The 25,349-nt window shown below is 40.9% G+C and overlaps 1 protein-coding gene across 12 annotated transcripts in view; it reads right to left on the bottom strand.

Annotated features, from left to right (window-relative positions):
- Positions 1 to 24,714, bottom strand: part of LOC147024233 (WD repeat-containing protein 19-like) — a 137,192-nt gene extending 112,478 nt beyond the window's left edge. For 10 of the 12 annotated variants that reach the window (XR_015058933.1, XR_015058934.1, XM_085883940.1 and 7 more), the window contains exons 1-6: positions 24,605 to 24,714; positions 22,095 to 22,210; positions 21,593 to 21,673; positions 13,391 to 13,503; positions 12,397 to 12,570; positions 9,993 to 10,063 (exon numbers count right to left, since the gene is read on the bottom strand). Coding sequence is in view for 10 of the 12 variants with exons in the window: in XM_085883940.1 (XP_085740066.1) it covers positions 9,993 to 10,063; positions 12,397 to 12,570; positions 13,391 to 13,503; positions 21,593 to 21,673; positions 22,095 to 22,210; positions 24,605 to 24,713 (664 nt within the window). In the remaining 2 variants the exon portion in view is untranslated. Of the gene's footprint in view, positions 1 to 9,992; positions 10,064 to 11,606; positions 11,739 to 12,396; positions 12,571 to 13,390; positions 13,504 to 21,592; positions 21,674 to 22,094; positions 22,211 to 24,604 lie in introns of those variants that run through there. The other 2 variants (XM_085883944.1, XM_085883948.1) reach the window with 2 other exon arrangements.
- Between the last annotated feature and the right edge of the window lie 635 nt (positions 24,715 to 25,349).

Genomic DNA, 25,349 nt, shown 5'->3' with positions numbered 1-25,349 from the left:
TACAACTACTGATACTACTGACATTGACATCTACTCAACATGGAGTCTGGAACACTGATTAATTCCTCTTGTGAAGCCCATTTGTGTATACCAATTCCCCAAAACGCTGCCAAATCGCCATTATACGGTAGATGTAAGTTAGAAACACGTTCAGTAAGTTCTGTGGTCATCCGGAAGACGTCAATCAAATTTAAATTCTCTACATACAACAATGTGCGTTTGAGATACGTTCCACATAGGTTCAAAGCACGCTACTCAAAGGTTCAAAGCACGTTACTCGGAGGTTAAAAATTTAGTTTCGGGTATGCAAAACATTACCTCGACGTGTTTCGACTTATGAGTAACTTACAAGTAACGTGTGTCCGACGTGTGTCAACGATCGCGGAGCGTGCCGAGAACTTATGCCAGCGTATGCGGAACTTGTGAGCCATACGTCGAGTACGTCGTAAAATTTTCAGCATGCTTGAAATTTCACGACGTACTAGACGTACCAAGGAATATGACAGCGTACTTCATTGTTTTTCAGCGTGCTCCTTACGTATACACAACTTAACCATACTGTATTCGACGTATGCCAGCGTTTAAGACACATTTTTCATAGGTCGGCATACGCTGGCTAAATCGTCAAGGTCTGCGATGTTGACACTTCCAATTTTCAGGCGGTTATGATTTAAATCAGCGTGCGGCAGCTTTTTAACAGAGAACGCCACGAGTTCGTCGGCGATACGTGCAGCGTGCTATGCCGAAGTTAAAATATCGTTGGGCATAGGTTTTGAACGCCGACAACAGGCTAAGCATTCGTTGGTATAAGTCATCTATAAGACAACGAAACGTTCTGTGCCCGTTACTAATGCGTTATGCATATGACCAACACGTTATGAATACGACCAAAACTTAAAAAAAAAAACTCAAAACTTCAGCGTACGCCAACGTTTTACATACATTTTTATACGTTACCATTGCTGGCTAAAACGTCAAGGTGTGACAGCACATATATATATATATATATATATATATATATATATATATATATATATATATATATATATATATATATATATATATATATATATATATATATATATATATATATATATATATATATATATATATATCACCAAAATGATGAAACCCTAATCCTAATAAAAATAATTATCCATCCATGTCATTTAATTTCAATTGTCATTTAATTTCATAACTTTATAAATCTTTTAATAAACCCTTACCCAAACTAACCCAAGCCCTGATTTATAACTTAATGTTTATCGGGTATGCACGTAAATTCGTAAGCCTAACCCTGATTTATAAATTAATGTTTCTCGAGTATGTAGGTAAATTTCAAACCATAACTTTAAGACTTCGCCCTGCAAAACGAACCCTATATCTTGCATGGAATAAAGAAAATATTATGTATAAAATTGAGAAATCGAACTAGCTGAATATAAATTCATATATACACCCTGTCACTGTATTTTTAGCTCACCTGGAACATAGTTCCGGGGAGCTTATGGGATGGCACGTCATCTGTCCATTAGTCTGTCTGTGCACAAATACTTGCAACTGATTCTCTGAAACTACACGTACGATTTTGATGAAACTTTACCACAACATTCACCACCCATGATGTACTAAAGTTTGTTTTCTCTGCATAGCCATTGTTTGTCCAAGTCTCCCTCTATCTTGGCCTTCAACTCTGCTACTGGTGCCCCCCCCCTCACTACTGTTCCTTTTGGCCTGCTGTGCCCTGATCCATTCAGTGTACTCGTACTAGCTCTTCCACGAGCCTCGACTATGTATACAAAAATAAAAGAGTGCAATTTTCAGTAGTAATCGAGAGAGCACCGCACTCCCGTCCCCACAATGGATTCAGTACACCATTTCGCTGGTCATGCGGATTAATAGTACAGTAGATCCTTATTTAACATCGTCCAGGTTAACGTCGTTTCATTGTTGCATCGATCTATTCGAGAAAATATGAGTTTAAAGTCGTTCACCATTCCGTTATAACATCGTGTACAGTAGATAACTGGTGCAAGCTCATCTGCATCAAAATGCCTTAAAAATTCCAATTTAGTACCAAACTAATGGTTTTCCTCATTTTAATAATGCAACAGTAAAAACCATACCATAAATACTGGTGTATAAGCCCACCCAGAGTATGTACTATGTAGGCCTTATATACACCGAGCTGTGCATTGATAACATCGATAACATTGGTGGTGTGTCACCCTCTCCAATCTCAGGTGTTTGACAAGTACTGATTCAGCTGAATAGCTGCTACATGTTTATATGTTAAACTGATGGAAATATCCTCATGTGTATTGATAACAATGATGGGTCCTGGACTGAAGTTACTCAGATGTGCATGAATGGTGTGTGGTGGAAGCTGTGGCCTGAGTGTCAATGACGTGAAAGGATTTAAAGATATTGTTCCTGCTATGAAGAAAGTTATCCTTGGCTTGGCCAATGAAGCGGGTTTTGATGAGGTGGAGGAAGCCGACACTCCACAACTTCTGCAATCACATGGAGAAGAGCTAACCAATGAAGATCTGAAGCAACTAGAGATGATGATATTCAATTGTTTCTTTAAAATTATTTTAAACTGATCCTCCAAATGTAAAGAATGTCTTTTGTCTGACCATTAAAAAAATTCCTGGAACCTAACCTCCCTATTTATATTAATTCTTATGGGGAAATTGGATTAGCTTAAAGTCGTTTCAGTTAAAGTCACACTTTTCAAGGACCTACATATGCCTGGTGTTGGCTTAATGCAGCACCAACGCTCTGCACAGAGTATGGTCTCAATCTCCTCCTTTTCAAGAACATAACTACAATGTTAAACGAGGATTTACAGTAATAGGATTAATCCATATCACACACACACACACACACACACACACACACACACACACACACACACACACACACACACACACACACACACACACACACACACACACACACACACACACACTTGTGAAAAGTCTGAGACATTTTGCAATTTTCGACCATGTGTAAGGAAACAAAAATTTTGTGTTTAATGCAAATACATGTTTATAAAGATCAAAAAAAACTTTTTCAAATGAGTTCAAAGAACAACTTAACCCATGCAGTTTTTAAAAATAGGATGAGGGAGTTTATTGGAAATAGTTTCTTCAAAGAAGAACAAGAAGAATCTAAAAGTTCATCTCAGTTGCTGGAATTCCTTTTTACTTGTTTTTTGTACAAATAGTCCAATCCAGCTTCAATTATATTGAAATCTGGGCTTTGAGGGGGGCATTCCATGTGTTAAAGGATTCCAGCTTCCTCTCCATTTTGCAAACAAGTTTTAATTATTGTAGCTGAGTGCTTTGGATCATTATCTTGCTGAAAGATTAAGTTTCAGCCAATAAGTCTTGCACTACTGGGAAGGATGGATTAAAATTGTTGATAACATGGTAGATTAAAATTTGTTTGTACTGTGCTGCAGTCAATGTACCATACATTTTCTGCAATTCTCCAACATCACTTGAGGATATGCACCCTCAAACATGAATTGAACATCCTCCATGCTTAATTGTTCACTTCAAGCAAGGTTCTGTACAAGGTTTAGTTTTTTTGCCATCATACATAGTCTTTGACTAGATCCAACAACTGAAACTTTGATTCTTCTGTCTAAAGCATCTTTGAACATTGTTCCATAGTCCAATGTCTGTGTTATTGTGCATATTTATCCTTTTTGCCTTGTTCCCCTTTCTTAACAGAGGTTTTCTTTCTGTAACATATCCTTTAAATCCTAATTCAAAAGTCACTTTCATAACGTTGATGGATGGACGACACTTGAGACTTCTGCAGTTATGTTGTCAATTCAACACTTGTTTTCTTTCTATTCTTTAAGGATATTATCTTCAAGTATTTCTCATCCTTTGTTCGACAGCTTTTTGGGTCTTCCAGTCCTGGATTTGTCCATTGTAGATTATGTTTCTCTTTGCTTGTTGATTGTGCTTCAGATACCACACATTGAAAAATTGAGTGACGTGCGTTATTAACCTCCACCATCGAAGATCGGAGTTTACTGTTTTCACCCCTTTCTGTTTGTTACTTACGAAATCTAAAGATTTCTTAAGTATATTGATGACTTCCGTTTCTGTTTGTTTGTTTGTTTGTTTGTTTGTTTGTAGGCACGATAACTCGAGAACGGAAGAAGCTACCAATGTCAAATTACACCACGTGATTCAGGAGGGTGATGGCTCGTGCTGATTAGATTTTGCTCAAAATCGGTCAAAGGTCAAGGTCACAGTGAGGTCAAATATTCGATTTTTGATGATTTGGTACAGATAACTCAAGAACAGAAGAAGCTACCAATGTCAAATTACACCACATGATTCAGGAGGGTGATGGCTCGTGCTGATTAGATTTTGGTCAAAATCGGTCAAAGGTCAAGGTCACAGTGAGGTCAAACATCCTAAAAATGATAACTCGAGAACGGAAGAAGCGACCAATGTCAAATTACACCATGTGATTCAGGAGCGTGATGGCTAGTGCTGATTAGATTTTGCTCAAAATCGGTCAAAGGTCAAGGTCACAGTGAGGGCAAACATCCAAAACATTCGATTTTTGATGGTTTGGTACAGAATCATCGTAGAAACTTCTGGTTTGCATCGCTACCTTCTCGAGAGACAGCTTTTATTAGACAAGGTCAGAGGTCAAGTTGACGATTTCGTAAGTACCAGTCTATGACAGCTTGTTTGTTTGTTTGTTTGTTTGTGAACAGTATTACGGAAAAACTCCTTGACGGATTTCGACGAAACTTGGTGGAGGGATTAGGTATGGTCCAAGGATCATGCCATTAGATTTGGGACTTGGTCCAAAATCCAATATGGCTGCTATGGTGGCAATTGTGAAAAGATATTTGATTTTTTTTTTTTTTGCATTTCTTCATGTTTTAAGTGACTTCCAACCCCCCCCCCAAAAAAAAAATTGTTAGAGAAAAAAAAATTTTTGCAACTTTTTTTTTCAACAAAATTTCGATTTTTTTTTTTGCATTTCTACATGTTATAAGTAATTTCCAAAAAAAAACATGCCAAAATTATAATTGCGGCTGATTTTGGAAATTCAGCTGGATATACCCACGTAAAATCAATTTCTGTCTCAAGGAATCTAGTTATGACGAATGAATTGAGTATGTAAAAGTTAAAAGTAAAAGGGAAAGTTGCAAACTATAACTCTGTGAGCACTGTTGACGTCAAAGTGAATGAATAGGATATCAGGTTCACTTGAGTGACCGAGCAGTATTGGCGGCGGAGGTTTTGCACTCTACTGAGTGCTCCCCCTCCAGTTTCACTCAATGTTTTTCCTTCTTCATGCGGAAACAATTATACGGTGCTATTCTTCTGAAATTTTAGCCATTTTGTTTGAAGCTAACAGTTGATCCTGATAGATCTGTCTTATGAAGTACAAACAGTGGGCTTTTAGCTTTATGGATTTGAAGAGAGGAACACCTGATGTTAATGATGTAGTCGGTGCACCTGACAATGAGTCATCAACTAGGTATGATTGATATACAGTAGACTAGGCGTAAGTCGGCAGCGTGTAACTCGTCACTTCGCCTAAGTCGGCAGCGTCAAAAAGTCCCGAATTTATCTAATGTTAAATCGACTTACAGACTTTGAATAAAGTCTGTAACTCGTCATCTCTAAGTCGTCACTTCATCTAAGTCGTCAGATGTTGTCCGTTCCGGGTAATGGAAACTCAAGTAAATTACCACGCCTAACTCGTCACACGGAACTGCTGCCTCGTGAGAAGCCCGATTTCATGGAATCGTGATGCGTGGGCTATTTATAACTGTGCTGCGTTCAGCTCAGTCAGCGCGCCATCCATCCGACTTCAATTGTGTGGCGACTTATGTGGCGACTTCAATTGTCATCACGCCAGTTGGCTAGGTGTGGGTACCTCTCTCACCTGCCATGGGACATCAGCAAAAGCTTTCTGTGACTCATTGGGACTGACTCAATCGGTCAACTTCCCGACCCGGATCTCAACCAATGGTACTCCATCTCTTCTGGATCTGATTTTGACAAATTTCCCTGACAATATCTGCTGCTCTTCCTTCGCTCCAATTGGTTCTTCTGACCACGTCCTTATTAAAGTGGACATCTCTCTGGCTGTTATCAGAGAACCACCTCACCGCCGTCGAGTCTGGCATTTCACTCAAGCCGACTGGCAGGGTCTCCGAGCAGCCATCAAACTGACAGACTGGTCTCCTATCACTACTTTCTCAAACATCAACTCATCCTGGGAATTCTTTCAAAGAAACTTGCTCTCCCTCATGCACAGATTTATCCCCTCTCGTGTTCAGTTGTCTTACCCTTCCTCCCGCCCTTGGTTTACTGAAGCTTGTGGCGAGGCAGTTGTCCTGAAACAACTTGCCTTTGCCTCATGGAAAGCAAACCCAACTGAGGGCAATCTCAGTTCTTTCCACAAAGCTCGGAACAAGTGTGTATCTACCCTCAGGAGAGCCAGAAAACAACATCTTTCTCATCTCAAGTCTGAACTCTCAAACCTCTCTCCCTCCTCAAAATCCTGGTGGCGTTTAATCAAATCTGTTTCTGGTGTATGTTCCCCCTCCATCCCCTCCCTTACCTCAAATGGCCGCACTGCTGATTCCACACGTGATAAAGCTGAATGTCTAAACTCGGTGTTTGCAGCTAAATCTTGTGTCCCAAACCCATCACTATCTCTACCCACTTTACCCAGTCGCACCCAACTGTCCCTGGACTCTGTATCCTTTTCTCCTGACAAGGTGGAGAGCTTGCTTTCAAACCTCGAGTCAGATTCTGCAACCGGTCCAGACGGCATCAGCCCACGTGTCCTCAAAGCCTGCTCTTCTGCTCTTGCTCACCCTCTCTCTGTTCTATTCACCCTCTCATTTTCCCAAGGTCATCTGCCATCTGCTTGGAAATCTGCTAACATCACTGCCCTGCATAAAAAAGGTGCAAAAACAGATCCCTGTAACTATAGACCAATCAGCCTTCTCCCAATCATCAGCAAGGTTATGGAATCCATCATCGCTTCAGACATGAAATCCTTCCTCTTCTCCAATGGCTTGATTTCCAATCATCAATTTGGTTTCAGACCAGGTCACTCTACCCTAGATATGCTGCTACTGCTCTCCCATCAATGGATGGAGGTCCTCAATGCCAGACAGGAAATCCGAGCCGTATCCCTGGACATATCACGTGCTTTTGACACAGTCTGGCACCCTGCCCTACTCACCAAACTCTCTGCCCATGGTATTCAAGGCCATCTCCACTCATGGCTCGCAGACTTCCTCTCCTGTCGCAGTCAACGTGTGGCCCTAAATGGAGTTCTTTCATCCCCTCTTCCTGTGCAGGCTGGAGTTCCTCAAGGTAGCGTTCTGGGCCCTGTTCTTTTTCTGGTTTTCATCAATGATCTCTCGGACTCTCTGGAAAATCCTCTATTTCTCTTTGCCGATGACTCAACCCTCTGCTGTACCATCTGTCATCCCTCAGACCGGCAAGCAGCAGCTTCTTCGCTCACTGCAGATCTGGATAAAATCACAAACTGGTCCAACACGTGGAACATGTCTTTCAATCCAGACAAATCTCACACTCTCACTATGTCTCTTCGAAAGGACCGTTTACAAACCCCCCCATCCACTTTCTCAACAATCCTCTGGAAGAAGTCTTTTCTTTCAAGCTTCTGGGTCTCACTATCTGCCATGACCTTTCCTGGGAAAGTCACATTTCCAACCTTGCCTCAAAAGCCAGTCGCCGAATGGGAATCCTCCGTCGTGCAAAGTCCTTCCTCGGCCCTCTTGAGCTCCTGACCACTTACAAAGCTTTTGTCCGTAGCCTGATGGAGTACTGCTCTCCCCTCTGGGCTGGTGCTCCTGCCTCCCACCTTTCTCGACTTCACGCTGTCGAAACCAGGGCTTTTAAGATCATTGGCATCTCCCGCAATGAAGCTGAGTCTTTGGGCCTCTCACTCAATCACCGCAGGTTGGTCGGTGGTCTTTCTGTCTTCTACCGACTCCTCTCCAGCCTTGCCCCCCTGCTCTCTCTGCGATTTGTCCCAACCACATTTCCACAGGGCGCTCAAGGTCCGCCAACAACCCCTTCTGGTAAAACTACCAAAATCACGAATCACTGCTCATCTTCACTCTTTCATTCCTCTTTTTTCCCGCCTTTGGAATAAACTTCCTCACTCTATTCTTTCCCATTCTTCCCTTCAGGCTTTCAAAACAGCTGTTCACCACCACCTCTTATCTTCCCCCATCCAAATCCTCGATCTTTTCTACCCCCGATAATCCACCCAAGCCCACTTCCTTCAATTCTCCTGCTTTCCTTCCTGAAAGTCCCTTTAATGTCCATCTTCCCCTCGCCATGTTCCCCGTCCCATCCCCATCCCTCTCCCTTCCACAGTTCACCTGTGTCTGTTCCCCAATGTTTTGTCCCTTCCACTCCCGCCCCTCTTGTCTCATGCCTCCTTGCTGTGAGTTGTGTGTTAGCTCTCATACGAGCCTCGACCAAGGTATACAAAAAAAAAAAAAAAAAAAAAAAAAAAAAAAAAAATCCCACATGCATCTGAAGAGGTAGACAGGCTGCGCAATGCAGTCTCTGGCGAAGGAGTAAAGGATCGATCGAGCTTTGTGTCGAAGTCCGATCATGGTTTTATATTGGCTTGTTTTGTACATCACTGCACTCACACATAGGCATTGAGTGGTAGTCATCAGGATGACTGTGTGTCATGTAATTTGTCGATGGTATATGAGCTTTCATTCCATGTGAATGAAAACTCATTCTACATTCATTCCAATGAATGAATTCTAACAGCCATTGATTCCACATTTGTCGATGGTATACGAGTTTTCATTCCATATGAAAACTCATTCTACATTCATTCCAATGAATGAATTCTAACAGCCATTCATTCCACATTTGTCGATGGTTATATACCATCACCGATGGTATACGAGTTGTCTTAGAGTTGTTCATTATCTTTACTTTTGATAAAGTGATTCATTAATTCCATCTTTGCTTGATCGCTTTCCAACCCACCAATGAACCCCCACCTATGCCCCGAGGATTGTGTTTCCCTTTTGGTACAATAGCCGGCTAAGAGATTATTATGCCCTCTCACACTTACGTGTCCAGGCCACGCGCAACTTCATCCTTCACCCCACAGTCATCATGAATGTTCGCGCAAGTCGTCACATGTCTAAGTCGTCACTTTTTTCTCGGTCCCGATGGTGACGACTTCCTCCTAGTCTACTGTATGTGATGGATTAGTTACTTTAACACTTCATATTATTAGCACACATGTACAGTTTACCTTGGGTTGTTGTGATTACAATTTTTTGAAGACTCTGATCAATGTGAATTAAAGAATGCCAAATGGCAAACTTGTGTTTTTTTCTCACCAAAACTAAGCTGTATTAATAAGTCAATGGTGTTTTAATAGTAGAAAACAATAGTCGATACTTTGAGTACATATTTGATGCTCATATAATCTATACAGTATATTGCAACTCCTGAATGTGTCGAAAACTTTTGCACAGCAGTGTGTATGTATGTGTATGTGTATGTTTCTGTATATGTATATGTATATGTATATGTATATGTATGTGTATGTGTATATGTATGTATATGTACATATATATATATATATATATATATATATATATATATATATATATATATATATATATATATATCACAGACAGCAAGCTAAGAAAGTGCTTTGACAGGCACAAATGCAAAAAACAATTCGCACAACTCACAGCACTTCTTACAATTGGGAAATGCAGAAGTTGAAGACCCAGACAATTACAAAAAACATGACACTAACAACTTAATTTCATGATGTAATAAACTTTCAAATAAACCCTATAAATGAGACAATCTGATTACTTTGAAGCAGCAATTTGAAGATTAATCAAGATTATGTAGACATTTGAAAAGATTTGAGGCATGATGGGACAGTGACAGTACCTTTTGGTTCACTGTCAAGTGTGATGACGTGGTCAATCTCATTCATCTTTGCCAGATCATGTATCTTGATGCTGCAAACAAAAAGCAGGCAAAATCATCACTGATTAATTTTGAGTCTTTGGAACTTCCCGATTTACAGTGCATCCTCAGTGATCTTGAGATGATAATCAATGTATTAATTTTTAATGAGATGGCTAAATTACGAATCCTATCCCTCCTCTAAGTCTAAGTACACATTCTGAGTTTATCTATTTAATTAACCAGTGAGTATTTGTTGTGCAAATTGCTACATCTAAATCTGCTTAAGCAACAACAGCTCTTACAGAAGTGCAGAATGCAATTAATCGATGCACTCGCTAATATATTTATTCATACGTACAGTACCAGTCAAAAGTTTGGACACACCTACTCATTCAAGGGTTTTTCTTTATTTTTACTATTTTCTACATTGTAGAATAATAGTGAAGACATCAAAACTATGAAATAACACATATGGAATTATGTAGTAACCAAAAAAGTGTTTAACAAATCAAAATATATTTTATATTTTAGATTCTCCAAAGTAGCCACCCTTTGCCTTGATGACAGCTTTGCACACTCTTGGCATTCTCTCAACCAGATTCATGAGGTAGTCAGTCACCTGGAATGCTTTTCCATTAACAGGTTTGCCTTGTTGAAAGTTAATTTGTGGAATTTCTTTCCTTCTTAATGCATTTGAGCTAATCAGTTGTGTTGGTATACAGTAAATAGCCCTATTTGGTAAAAAGACCATTATTTTGTCTGCACTGTAGAAGTCCATATTATAGCAAAAACAACTCAACTAAGCAAAGAGAAACGACAGTCCAGCATCACTTTAAGACATGAAGGTCAGTCAATCCGGAAAATTTCAATAACTTTGAAAGTTCCTGCAAGTACAGTCGCAAAAACCATCACAAGGGCAATGATGAAATTGGCTCTCATGAGGACCGCCACAGGAAAGGAAGACCCAGAGTTCCCTTGACTGCAGAGGATAAGTTTTTTTTAGAGTTACCAGCCTCAGAAATCACCAATTAACTGCACCTCAGATTGCAGTCCAAGTAAATGCTTCACAGAGTTCAAGTAATAGGACACATCTCAACATCAACTGTTCAGACCAATAAGGTCAGACTCGGTCTCCTGAAGGAGACCAATAAGAAGAAGAGATTTGCTTGGGCCAAGAAACACGAGCAATGGACATTAGACCGGTGGAAATCTGTCCTTTGGTCTGATGAATCCAAAATTGAGATTTTTGGTTCCAACTGCCGTGTCTTTGTGAGATGCAGAGAAGGTGAACGAATGATCTCTGCATGTGTGGTTCCCACCATGAAGCATGGAGAAGGAGGTGTGATGGTGTGGGTGTGCTATGCTGGTGACACTGTCGGCAATTTATTAAGAATTCAGGGCACACTTAACCAGCATGGCTACCACAGCATTCTGCAGCAATACGCCATCCCATCTGGTCTGCGCTTAGTGGGACCATCGTTTGTTTTTCAACAGGACAATGACCCAAAACACACCTCCAGGCTGGTAAGGGCTACTTGACCAAGAAACAGAGTGATGGAGTGCTGCATCATATGACCTGGCTTCAACACTCACCTGACCTAAACCCAATAGAGATGGTTTGGGATGAGTTGGACCGCAGAGTGAAGGAAAGGCAGCCAACAAGTGCTCAGCATATGTGGGAATGCCTTCAAGACTGTTGGAAAGGCATTCCAGGTGACTCCTCATGAAGCTGGTTGAGAGAATGCCAAGAGTGGGCAAAGCTGTCATCAAGGCAAAGGGTAGCCACTTTGAAGAATCTAAAATCTAAAATATATTTTGATTTATTTAACACTATTTAACACTAACTTAATTTAACATATTTTCAAAAATCACAAGGAATACTTTAGATATGTAAAGAAAAAAAAGTTTCCTTATCATCAACAGCAACATTTAGACATGGTTTGAGCTGAGAGACGTTTATGTGCTGTTGTTTGAATAAGCTTTCAGGAAAGACATCTGCAAGGCAGTTGCAAGTTATCACAATGCATGTATCTAACAAATAATAGTCAAAAGTACATGGGAATCACAATCAAAATTAAACTTAGTACCAGCATTTATATTCACCTGTCTAAACGTAAGTAATAATAACTCCACACTTGTCTTTAAATTTTGTAGATGCTGAAGGCTAATTTCAAATGCTGTTTTTCTACAGTCCCATGAGTAGGAAATAAAATGGTTTGTCAGGAAGAAAAAAAAACGCGAGTAGAATATCTCTATGTTTCATGCAATCAGTGAACAATATGATCTGATGGTGTGTGTAATGGCAAAAATAGGATCTTTTATGGAGGAAATCTCAAGAAGCCAGGAAAATTAACAGTCAGAGAGGGGAATTGGAGCAACTTACCAGTTGTTGCCACATGTTGCAACTTTGCCAATAACTTCTGTCACTGCTACACTGATGAGGCTGCCATTGTGATCATGACAATGGAATATCTCCCTCCCAATTTCTTGTGGGTGAGTGGAAATCACAACCAAGTCACCAAGTGAGAAACCAATAATAATGTAGCCATCACCATACCTGCCAGTCGACCAAACACACCCTGTTGTAAAATGCAAATATCTTGAAGGCAACTATAATATGAGCCCCTGAGAAGAAAATCAGGCTATCCCACACCCAGAGCAAAAGGAGTTAAGTGCACTAAAGTCATTTTTCAAAGTCAGTACACCGTAGGTGTTAACACGTTGACTGCTGACTACGAGTATACTCATCATGTTGGGTGTACCAGATCCTGCCACGACGAGTATTCTCGTAGAAAAAAATATGCATTTACATTGTAAACAGAATCATCTGGTGTGCCAGATAATGCAGCAAACGATCTGCTGGCAGTTTGGGGAACATCCATCTATGTCATAATCATGATCAAATTTGTATTGTACCAATATATGTGTTATTGAAAATCACTAGAGTGTGCACATATGATACCGGCACAAAGCTCACTTCAACTCAATGAAGACGAAAGAAGAGATGGTTACAATGTGAAAATAAATGATTATAACCAAAATAAGCTTGTTCTATATGATTCAGGGCATTTGACTGCCGGAAAGAGAAGGCAGTCAACATGTTAATAGCAGTTTTCAACAAAATGTTTGAGGCTGATATTGATTTTGTTCGATGAGATTTCACTGAGATTCCAAATGGGAACCTTAACTTTGAAACCATTTTTCTCCCAAATTGTATCATGTTCGATAGCCCGGTCTATTTTTTGGGGGCTCATTTGTGCATTCACATCCTTTTTGTTTTTTAAGTGATAGTAGGGTAGAATAGGGCACAGAGAAATGTTGAGTGATGTATAAGAGTGTAAAAAGATGCAAAGAGGAGCAAAAGGGAGAAGACAAACCAGTGGTGGCAGACAATTGAGCCGTAATTTTGCTGGAAGGCGAGCTCAATGGGATCATCGGGACAATCAATGTTTAATAGGATGAGAGTTTTCTTTCCTGCCAAAAGACTCACCTGAAACATAGTGTTAGCCAATATTTGGATTGTAAATCTTTAGAATTTACAGTACATGCACTTGATATCCTCATTTCATGACTTGTTAATTAGTCCATGAAAAACAAATTCACATTTGCATTTCGGTTACAGGTTTGCTTCCTACAAGTAGATTGTAAACCTATCCTTGTGCTGTCAAAAAGCAAAATATTTGCCTCACCATTCTAATTGTGTCTTCCCCATTTAACTGAAGACAGTAACAATTGAGACATATTTTTTGAGCCTCAAAAACAGTACTGTACCACCATAAGTGAAATGGGTGGAAACATTGATTACAAACATCATTGATTACTGCATAAATATTGTGATAGCAATGTCATGGTGGAATTATTGCCCTATAATCTGCACTTTAAATATTTATGTTGGTCGATCCGTCATAACCTTTGCTTTTTGATCCTTCACGACTTGCTGTTGATTTATCGCAACCTTTGCCAGCCCTACACTCTCTAGAAAACCAGTGGCATCTTTTATTAATGGGTGCTGGCTCACTAGATCTCTTGCCCGACTTTTGTCATGTTTATTTCGATTCTTTTTCCTTGTAGCCTTTTCAACAACAAATTACAACACCAAAATAATAATTTCAAATTTTGGGTTTCCTGAGTTCAAGATAACCTATCCATATTGTCACTTTAGTTAACAATGATGGGCAGAACTGTTAAAACACTCTTTCAGAACTTGCAAGACCAGAAAACGCCATCATAAAGAGTTCTTTCAACTCGACAGATTTAAACAAAGAGAGCATAATCCTAGAATCCCATGTAAAATGTGCATTTTTATTCTGTTGTGTCTTAATTTCTATTTCATTTGTGAATGAGTCATTTTACCAAATAAATTAGTGGAAATAGAAATGAAAATTTGCATGAGGTGATGAAGGATAATAAGACACAAAGTTAATAGTTAAAATGGTAAATTGAGGCAACAAATGGAAAGGTCATAGCCATAAAACAGAATAATATCAAGCTGCACACATGACCCAAGACATCTAGATATATCAATCTTAACATAAAGTGCAAGACATGCAAAGAATTGGGATGTAATATCGACCTTTCAAATTATACACACGCGACCATTGTGACAGAGCTTTCACATTAGAAATTTCATGGAACATTCTCTATTTGTAAAATTAAGCTAAGTTGTGAAAGGGTTTTACCTTTACAAACTAGTAATGCATTATTGGATCAATAGTACTTGTCATAGTAATCTCTAGAATATATTGCATGAACAAAGTAAAGCTTCTTTTTCAATTAATCCATTATTATTATCATCAGTTGCATTGCATTTTTTTTGTATACATTGCCTAGGCTCGTATGAGAGCTAACACATAACGCACAGCAAGGGGGAGGGGGGCATGAGACAAGAGGGGCGGGAGAGGGAAGGACAAAACAGTGGGGAACAGACATTAGGAGATCTGTGTAAGGGAGAGAGATGGGGTGGGGAACATGTGGAATACAAGATGGACATTACAGGGACTTTCAGGAAGGAAAGCAGGGAATTTGAAGGAGGTGGGTTTGGGGTGGATTAACGGGGGTATTGTAGAAAAGATCGAGGTTTCGGATGGGGGAAAATAAGAGGTGAACAGCTGTTTTAAAGGCCAAGAGGGAAGAATGGGATTGAAGAGAGTGTGGGAGTTTATTCCAAAGGCAGGAAATAAGAGGAATGAAAGAGTGAAGGTGAGCAGTGATATCATTCGATAATATTGTAATGGATTCGGTCTCCCGAATGGGTGATGCGAGACTGCTGGAGATGAATTTCCAAGAGGAGGCGACATTCTGCACACATAGTGACTCTGCAGTGCAGTTGTTGGGATGAATTAATTTGGCCATGCGGCCATTTCAGCATGCGTGTACACTTTCGAGGGGAATTTGGTTATACTGGAGAGCAATTCCATGGCTCAAAATGCACAAAGAATACACTTATAAAATAACAGATTTAATAAATAATGAGTATGAGGACACAGCAAGAAACCAAAGAATGAAGGTGAAATCGAAACCCACCGCACCAAACTAGACAGTAACGGTTTCCTCACCTGAATCTTTAAACAAACTCATTAGAGATGGACTCGTTTGAGGACACACGACAATGACAGAAGAGACAGGCTGGATGAGTTAGAATAGAAGTTTGTTTATGGGTTTCCCTTTTTGATTGAGATGTCAGGTGTGATGTGGTCACACAGATCAGTCTCTCCAGCATTTGTGCGGGAGGCTACGAATGCCGAAAATGTCCTGCGCCCATATGCAGTTGTGCACTGGCTTGCCCTTACACCTCCCAAATGTCAAACTCCTCATTTCTTTGCAAGACAGATGGCAACTAATGACGACAGCAGCTCAGCAGCAGTTCAAGACCCTCCACTCACACCTCTTCATTGCTGCTTCACTGCCATTTCCCTTTTACTCCACCTCTGCTGTGTTTGAGAGCGGCTGCTTTATATAGCCGAAGGCCCATGATCTCCTGGGGTGAGGCTTCCCCCCCAGCCTCTATGATAGTGCACGTGCTTCCACAATGATGTAATCACTCATGCGTTGTCACCATCTTATCAGAAAGTGTGTGTGGGGGGGTCATACACCTGGACTCGCCCTGTTAATGGAGCATGGGTGGGTCGTCCTGTGGACATACCATATTCACTGGCAAAACGTGTGGGGGTGGGGGGGGTGGTGGTTATGGGCGGGTCGCACACGTGGAACACCATGTTCCCGCAGAACATATGGTAGAGCTGAGAAAGGGAAATGGGGAACAATTATAAATGTGAATCACAGAGGGAAAAAGAGACATGTGGTGGTGAGGGTTACAAGGAGCTTCCTTGACAAGTGATCCTGGTCATTGCTAACTGATGTTACAAAACACTTAGAGTAAGGAATTAAAAGTAACCCCTCATTAACCCACAAGTAAGTTTCATAACAGTATTGTCCCTTTGACAGCAACCTCCCGACAGGACACAACTCCACCGATGTGGTTACTATCATGCTGAAGCCACTGATACTTCAAGGATAGGCAAACTGTAACTGTTTGTTCCAAGCTGATCCTGAGTGATTAGTGCTGGCCTGTTATCCAGCGAGGCCTATTATCAAGTCAGTTATAAAACAGGACTGCAGTAAAATTTCATCCTCCAGGCAGCCAAAATGAAGCTGATTATTTGCATGACAAAATGGCAGCAACACGAGGCGACAACGCAAGCCATTCCTCAATAGATAAATAAATAATTTATTACACAAGGTGCAGAATGAACACAAAAAGCAAGACCTATTTACCTTTTCTACAACAGCCTCATCTCAAATCACCTATTCGGATTCAGACCAGGTCAATCTATTTTGAACATGCTACTCCTATCTCCCAACAATGGGTGGAAGCCCTCAATGTCAGATATGAGATTAGGGCAGTCTCTCTGGACATATAGCGAGCTTTCGATACTGTCTGACATCCTGCCTTGCTCTCCCAACTCTCTGTGCATGGCATCAAAAGACAACTCCACACAAGCTTTACTGACTTTACTGACACTGAACGGATCAGGACGCAACAGAACAAAAGGAACAATAAAGAGATGGGGGAAACAACAACAGACTTGCTCTGCTTTAGCATCCAACGTGTGGCTATCAATTTCATCTCCCTGAAACGTCTGGAATGCCCCAAGGCAGTATTCTGGGCTCATTCATATGAGTGAGATGGGGATGGGCCTGGCATCTGCCTGGGGGATGGCCAGACAGAGGCCCCTGGAGTACCGGCGGAAAGTGGATGCAGCGACGCGCTGTTCTGGCACATGCTCCCATACCTGACCTGACCTGATTCATATTCCTAATCTTCATTAACGATCTCTCTGACTCTCTAGAACATCCACTTTATACATTTGCAGATGACTCCACCCTCTGCCGTGACATCCCTCATCCTTTAGATAAGTACGCAGCAGCCTCTCTTCAGACCTTGACAAAATCACAAGTCAGTCCAACACTTGGAATACGTCTTTCAATCCTAACAAATCTATCTCGATATCTATCTCTATATCTATCTCGATATCTATCTCTATATCTATCTCTGTATCAATCTCTGTATCAATCTCTATCTGTATCTCGATATCTATCTTGATATCTATCTCTATATCTATCTCTATATCTATCTCTGTATCAATCTCTATCTGTATCTCTCTCTCTGAAAAGACCGTATGGCAATCCCTCCAATTTACTTTCTTAATAATCCTCTTGAAGAAGTTCAATCACTCAAACTGTTAGGTCTCATTATCAGCCATGATCTTTCTTGGGCAAACCACAACTCAAAGTTGGCTTACAAAGCCACTCACCGAATGTGCATCCTGCATCATACAAAGTCCTTCTTTGGCACAACTGAATCCCGATCCAACTACAAGGCGTTCATCTGCAGCTCAATGGAGTACTGCTCTCCCCTCTGGGCTAGCAGCCCTGCCTCGCACCTTGCTCAGCATGAGATGCCATGGAACCTAAGGTTTCAAGATTATTGGAATCTCCCGCAATAAGGCTGAGTCGATGGGCCAATCGCAGACAGGTTGGTGGTCTCAGTTTTCTACTACCTCTGTCAGTTGAAAACTAGATGTTTTGGCCAGTAAGCATTAGCTGTGGTATTTGTGGATAAGCATTAGTAAAGCTTAAGTCACATTTGGCACAGCGGCCATAGGGTCTACAAAATCTACGGCCACTAGCAATTATTAGGCGTCCGCAGTATTTCCATGGTCACACAATGTAGCAGTCACATATGTTTTTATTTTTCGGGGAGCCGCATGGCGTATTTAGAAAGTGTGGAGACCGAAAACGTGGGGGTGCCGTACGGTCTTTGATTTGATGTCGCATGGTGACCTTAGGGCATCCCTGCGGCGGCCATAAAATTTTCAAGGTAGACGCAATGTATCCTCAAGGTGCCCGCAAGGCGACCGCATGGGGGCCCTAAGGCGAACGTGCGGCCAGACGGACAGTAACGATTGGGTATATATACCAGTTCTTTTTTTACTGAAATAAAAATATAACAGTTCGGAATATACCAGTATATATAACTGAATATACTGTAACTATAATATACATAACTGAATATACCAGTTTGGAGTATAGGCAAACACCTATACTCCGATCTCTAGCGGTAGCGCACGGTGGACGCACGGTCGACGCAGACTGCCACGGAGGCCGTACGTAGGATGCACAGCGGGCGTAGGGGAACCGTGTGTCGACCCTGCGTTGCCCGCAGGTAGTCACACAGACCGCAAGGCCACCGTACGTTGAACACAGGGACGCCTTAGGATTACCCTATGGTGACCGTGGAAATTGTGCGGCCGCCGTAATTTTTTGGGGGTTGACAAAATTCATTTTTCCTTGATAAGAGCCTATGGCAGCCGCACGAATAACGGAAGCCCACCGTACGCCCTACATATGGTCGACGTGGAACACATCTACATCACAGCTTGGCTTGTCGAATTGCTACGGCCAACGTAGAAATGAAAAAAGTTATAATTCTGCGCTATCATTCCACGGCGACCCCTACGGCCTGTAAAAGATAGCCATATGGCATAGGGCCACCCTGAGGCCACCTCAGAAACTCTGCGGCCGCCGCACGTTTCTGTCAATTCAGGGGGGGGGGGGTACGGCCGCCGTATCCTAGCCATAGAGCAAATGTGACTTAGGCTTTAATGCCTAAAAATGAATGATTAAAATTGACGATTACATATTGGAAATTTGTTGTACCACGAATCAGTAAATTGTAAACTGCTTGATATAATGAGCTAATTTTGACTGTGGATGGCAGTATTGTCCTGAAAATTGCCTGGCGAGATTCGTGAAGATGCTGAAATGTTCTGAGACGAAGGTTTCAATATGGATGAGAATCGCATTTACTGGAAGGCATGGGATCATTCTGTATTACCATATAAACCCATGAGAGGGAAGTGTAGAGAGACGGGTAACATGTGACGAGACGTGCATATCGATCGTCACCGTGCTTGATTTAACTCTGAGTGAACGAGGTGTTAATGTCTAGAGTGCCTGTTAACGCGTGGCGCCGATTATAATCAGGTTGATTAAAACTCATTAAGATTGTGTATCGGGAAAGAATTCCTTTGAGTTCTTCAATCATCCTAAACAGGCCAGCGCATAAGAGAGAACAATACTTTGTGAGTTCATCGTTGGAAAACCCCATGGACACTGCAAGGACATCGAGTGAGAATGACACGACAGGACTCAATCATTTGACAGCCCCGGCAGACGAGGTGAACACGCGTGAGTTGAGCCAGCAGGACAGGGACACTGGGCGAAAACTCAACGTGGGAATTGGAGTTGGACATTGTATGGAATATTGAACTTCCTCATTTGACTTTGTACCTGTTTATAAAATAAAACTTTCAAAAATGTTATGCTGTTGATGTGGTAATTGTAATGTCACTCAGAAGTCACAGACCCCAACTGACAAAGATTCATTTGATTGGTAGCTGACCTGTGCAATCGTTCATACTCGTGAAGCGCAAACCTTGGATTGCAGTCGTTAGAGAACGAGCTGGGTTCGGCACCACAAACAACATACGTACACTAAAGGGAAGGAAACCCCCAAGGTGAATACTTCATTAGCCTCCTTTGTGGTATTGCACCCTCTGCTCTTTCCATGCTATGCTCCAACCCAGTTTTCTTCCGGAGCACATGGTCCACCATCAAGCCCCTTCTGGTTTAACTCCTAAAATCCAGAACCACTGCTCACCACCACTCATTTGTTCCTCTTCTTTAATTCCCACCTGTGGAACCAACTTCCACATTTTTTCAATCTCATTCTTCCCTCCAAGTCTTTAAGACAGCTGTTCACCACAATCTCAGATAATCCCCTATCCAAAACCATGATCTTTCCACCCTCCTTCCAAAACTCCAGTTTTTCCTTCCTGAGAGCTTGCTTCTGAATCCATCTTGTCCAGCTCAATGTGTCCTCCCACCTCCCCACATCCATTGTTTGTCCAAATCTCCCTCCACTCTGTCCTTCAACCCTGCTTTTGGTGTCTCCCCCCTCTCTACTCTTCCTTTTGGTCTGTTGCATCTTGATCCATTCAAGTGGTCCAGCTCCTCCATGAGTCTCGACTCTGTCTACTAAAAAAAAAGGTGACTGATCCGCACATGCACACACACTCACACAATCCAGGCAGATTAGAGGGAAAGGCACATGGTGATGAACACGTAGCTAGTGCAGAACAGCTGGAGCACAAAGTTGGAGCAGAACACACATAGTGCAGCATCATCACCAGACAGGTAAGAGCAAGAGCCAGACAGTGGGTTAGCGATTTAGGGCGAGCCTGCAGGTAGAGAGGTGGTCAAATAGGCTGCCAGTAGGTCTGATCCAGAGCGAGTGGGCTGATCAAAGAGAGCGAGCAGGTTCAAAAGCGTGCATCAGACACAGTCTGACAGCACTTCTTGTTGGGGCAGGGGTTCCATACCCAACCCCACCACGTCTCTGTTTCTTGAGGCTAATCAATGACAAGAATAAAGGTCTCTGCTGCACAGGGGCCCCACCCATCTTGGACTCAGAAGTTCCACCAATCACAGTGCAAGACCATCAGGAATCGCCACCTTGAGGCCCTGTCACAAGTGTCGGCCCCAAGAGCAATCACAAATCCCAGCTTTGGCAACTATTACCAATGTCCACCTCCAGCATGCAGACAGACACCTGCAAAGAAGTCACCTTCCTTAATTGGTGGGGGGAATGCAACACTTCACTTCCACCCTGCCCAGTCATCACCAGTTCCACAAAGAATAAACAGACAAGATGCTTTTACCTAGCTATATATTGTTTAAATTGGACAATGCCAGTCGCAGGCAACATTTAGGACTCCTTACCCTAATACTCTCTAATACGAGTAAGTTCTCAAGTTACAGGAACATACTGTACATGGTGTATACAGCCTTAATCTAACAATCACCTTCTCCATAAATTTAACCACACATCCTGATTATATGATTTTAATCGGCCTTTGGTCTCCTTGTTACACACACGATGTCATGCTTTTGTTGGTACTTTTGTTTTTGTTGGAGACTACTTTGAAGTGGAAGTGTGATGCCAACATTAAACCAACCGTTTTCTCTCCTTCTTCACTTTGATCATTCGTCTTCATCGTAGAAAAGTGCATTTCTCTGAGGTTGCCACAGATGCTTTTCTGCAGAGCAGAGACATTGCTGATGTAAAAGTTATTCCATGGATTCCAAACACAGAAAAATAAGAACACAACACAACGATAATAATTCAATGGATGCTTACATTCATGATTGAATAACAAACTTTAAACGAAACACATCGGATGCGTTTTTACATAGCTATGACTCAATGTTGTTATAGTCATAGAAGTAAGGCTTTGGTGAAATTGCTCTCGAAGGACAATCAAAGTTTTAACCAAAAAAATTACACCATTGATGTTACTAATAATCAGACGTCAAGCTCATTAATAACTTCATTTTATCGACAGAGAAGAATCAACAATATGTGAAGAAATATAATGCAAACAAAATTAAGTTATTTGAAAAGCAGCAAAAGGAAAACTGTTTTAAAAACTATGGATGTGGGAATGCAAAATAGCAAACCTGGAGCAACGTCACGCCCTCGAGATCACTGATGGATAATGTGTTGTCATCACTGCCCAGTGCAAGCAAATTTTGTGAGCTCCAGGCACCACAGGTGATCTTATTGTTATGCTTACCTGGTGTGAGAATGAAAAGTGAGCACAGAATGTTGGATTGACCATAACATGTTCGTCAACAAAGATTTACCGATCACTCAATGGCAAAGAATCACTTAAAATTTTTCGGATCCAGATCTTCACCAAAATCGAATCAAGTCTTCCTTGTCACCCACCCAACCTGTTCACCAAGTTTTGTCTGAATCCGTCTGCAACTTTTTGAGATATCGTGCTATATATTGTTATTGACTCTACTATATCTCTCAATGGTGAAGAATCACTTAAAAAATTATATTATCCAGATCCGGATCCAGATCTAAACCAAAATCTAATCATTTAGTCCTCGTCACACACCCAACCTCTCCACAAAATTTCATCCAAATCCATCCACAACTTTTTTATATATACTGCTCACAGATTGACAGACAAACAGACAGAGGTGAAAACAGAACTTCCACCCACCTACCTTCAGTGGTGGAAGGTGGGTAGAGGTAATGAGCAGAAAAGCACAGGCAGGCAATGCAGACAGACAAATCGGCAAAGGACAAAAAGGCAGGCAGGGAAAAGAATATCGATGAGAAGAATGAAACCACTATGATGCAGCACCTTGTTTGTGAAGCACCAATGATAGATTATATTTTTGGTTGAGAAGTAAACTCAGATTTAGCAACTCAAAGTTGAGTATATAGTCCCTGATCTATCCCTATCTCACATTAAAACTGATGTCAACCCATTTGTGTCATTCTTATGGTCCTAGTTATCCCACACATGCGAAGCATCCATCCGTCCATCTGATCAGTTTATGTTCATAAGTTTATGAACGAGGAACAACATATTTCAATTGAATGTTATATTTTGAACACAAATCAGAACATGAATCGTAAGACAAGTCTGCAGTTTTACAGTACTGTACTTCGGTTCTGAATTCAGCCCGATTGCACATGCGCAGAAAGGAGTGAGATACTATATTTACTCTGTCTGCATGCCTGGCAGTCAAACAAAATTGAAAATCATTTGAAGCAGAAAACACTGTTTTTAAGGATGTTATAAAGGACACAAATAACAAGCAAGAACTAACTAATGTAACATGTCATGTTAGATAGGGTGATGTCATCGATGCTGGGTAAAATGGCAGTAAACCCCCAGAATTAATTAATTTATATGCCTTTAAACCTCTCTAAACCTTCATTTAAATTGAATTATATACTTGAACACTATAGAACACAAATTGCCTTCAACAATACTTCCAAGAACCATGATATATATGTATATATATATATATATATATATATATATATATATATATATATATATATATATATATATATATCAATATAGTGTATGCATAGCATGAGAGGACATGGCATGTGAGAGGGTGCAGTATCGGGGTGAAGAAGGGCTGCCGATATGGCTATGTACGATGCTGATTGACGCTGCATTATATGGTGATCATTAATGTATGGACGTCTCCATTCTCCTAAACTGCAACTCAACATTGTCTTAACAGCGCATAAGGGTGGTGTAAAGGACTGCTTCAATAGCACTAAATTTCCAGATTTTTTAGAAACGATCTTTAAAATTATAATTGAATTAAAATTGACGTATATATTTGAACACTGCATAGGGTATCATGTTCTATCAACTCCATAGTTGCAATTTGTTTACCACCTCGTCTCATCTCATGTCATTGTTGAATGTCTCACAACTCCATCAGTTCACAACCCCTCAAACAATTGAGGCACCGCGAAGAGGAGTAATGTAAGGGACACCGGCCATTTTGGAGTTAATGCCATATAGCACTATTTTAACCCTTACCCTATCATCCGAGCCTATCATCATCATATCATTAAAAAATGTCGCTTACATCACTCCTCCTCGCGGGGCCTCAATTATTTAATCACTTTTTTTGACACTGTAAACAAAAGCTCAGCTATGGAGATCAAAATCTACAAAACACAGAATGACAGAAACAATTGAAATTGATACCTCATGATCATGAATTTAAGATGATTAAATCCACATGCTTTAAAACCCAGGAATGAGTATCTGCAGAACCGAATGAGCTGAAACTATGGTTATGATCAATTTATTGCTTAAAATGGACTGAAAGCACAAATTCACCTTTAATGAGGAATGACCATAGTTTAGTTACAATTGTCTTGGCTACTGGACCTGAGGCAGTTGTCTTGAATTCAGGTTACATTGATGTGTGCATGTTACAGGTATTGGATAAGTTCTGCTTGAATCACTGCTCTCACTCTACATGTTAATTAAGGCTGAAAAGGCCATTTTACCAATCTCTGCAGGGTTTACAACAACAATTTAAACTTTCAATCCTTCATATAACACGTAAGAAACAACAGCTCAAGGGTTCAACCCCATCTAATTAAGAGCCTTTCAAAAGAGAATGCCAACCCAAAATGTGGATCTTGCGTGATGTCTGCTGATTGTAGAGGAGCAAGTTTCCCTTTGCTGTTCCCACTGCCAGCACTGGTATAGTTTTGGCCCATATCAAAAACGTCATCTTGTCCCTGTAAAAAGTGTTATTTTTCAGATAAGGAAATAAAGCAATTGAAAACTAAACTATTTTACCCGACAGAGTACAATTTGTTGAGACGAGATTAGGAATCCTTATGAGCAACTGTTACAAGAAACTACTTGGCAAAGTAATTCAAGGCATGTCAAAGTGTCTGCACCCCATTGGCATGGCTAACATGACACTTGCCTAATCTTTGAGAGCTACTTGCATGGTCTCTGTAGATGCTTTCAAGTGTGATTTGTTCACTGTTCAGTCAGCAAAATGTCAAGTTCATCAGCACAACATACTGTAGATTGCCAAATGCTGCTTGAATCAAGGGTGCATGACTGTTTTCCTTTGTGGATATCAACCTCTGTCATCTACTCTCACTGAGAATATTTTGTGACAATGGGCCAAATGGAAATGGATAATATAGAATATCAATGGTGAAGGTACAATACCAGGTACAACATGCCTTTTTGCCCATTTTTGTCCACAAGGATGACCTGATCCATGTGAAAATTTCACCACTAGCCCATCCTCACAATCTGTCCAGAATATAAATATTTGAAAGTCTTTTATATACCTATTGTGACAATTATTAAAAATTGTTGCAATGTCAGAATCTATCATTGCTGCTGA

This window comes from Eptatretus burgeri, chromosome 6 (assembly GCF_056783735.1).
Source record: "Eptatretus burgeri isolate ZD-2024b chromosome 6, Ebu_testis_v1, whole genome shotgun sequence".
Lineage (NCBI taxonomy): Eukaryota > Metazoa > Chordata > Myxini > Myxiniformes > Myxinidae > Eptatretus > Eptatretus burgeri.
The sequence above is the reverse complement of the archived record's forward strand: the minus strand, read 5'-3'. Positions and strand labels throughout refer to the sequence as shown.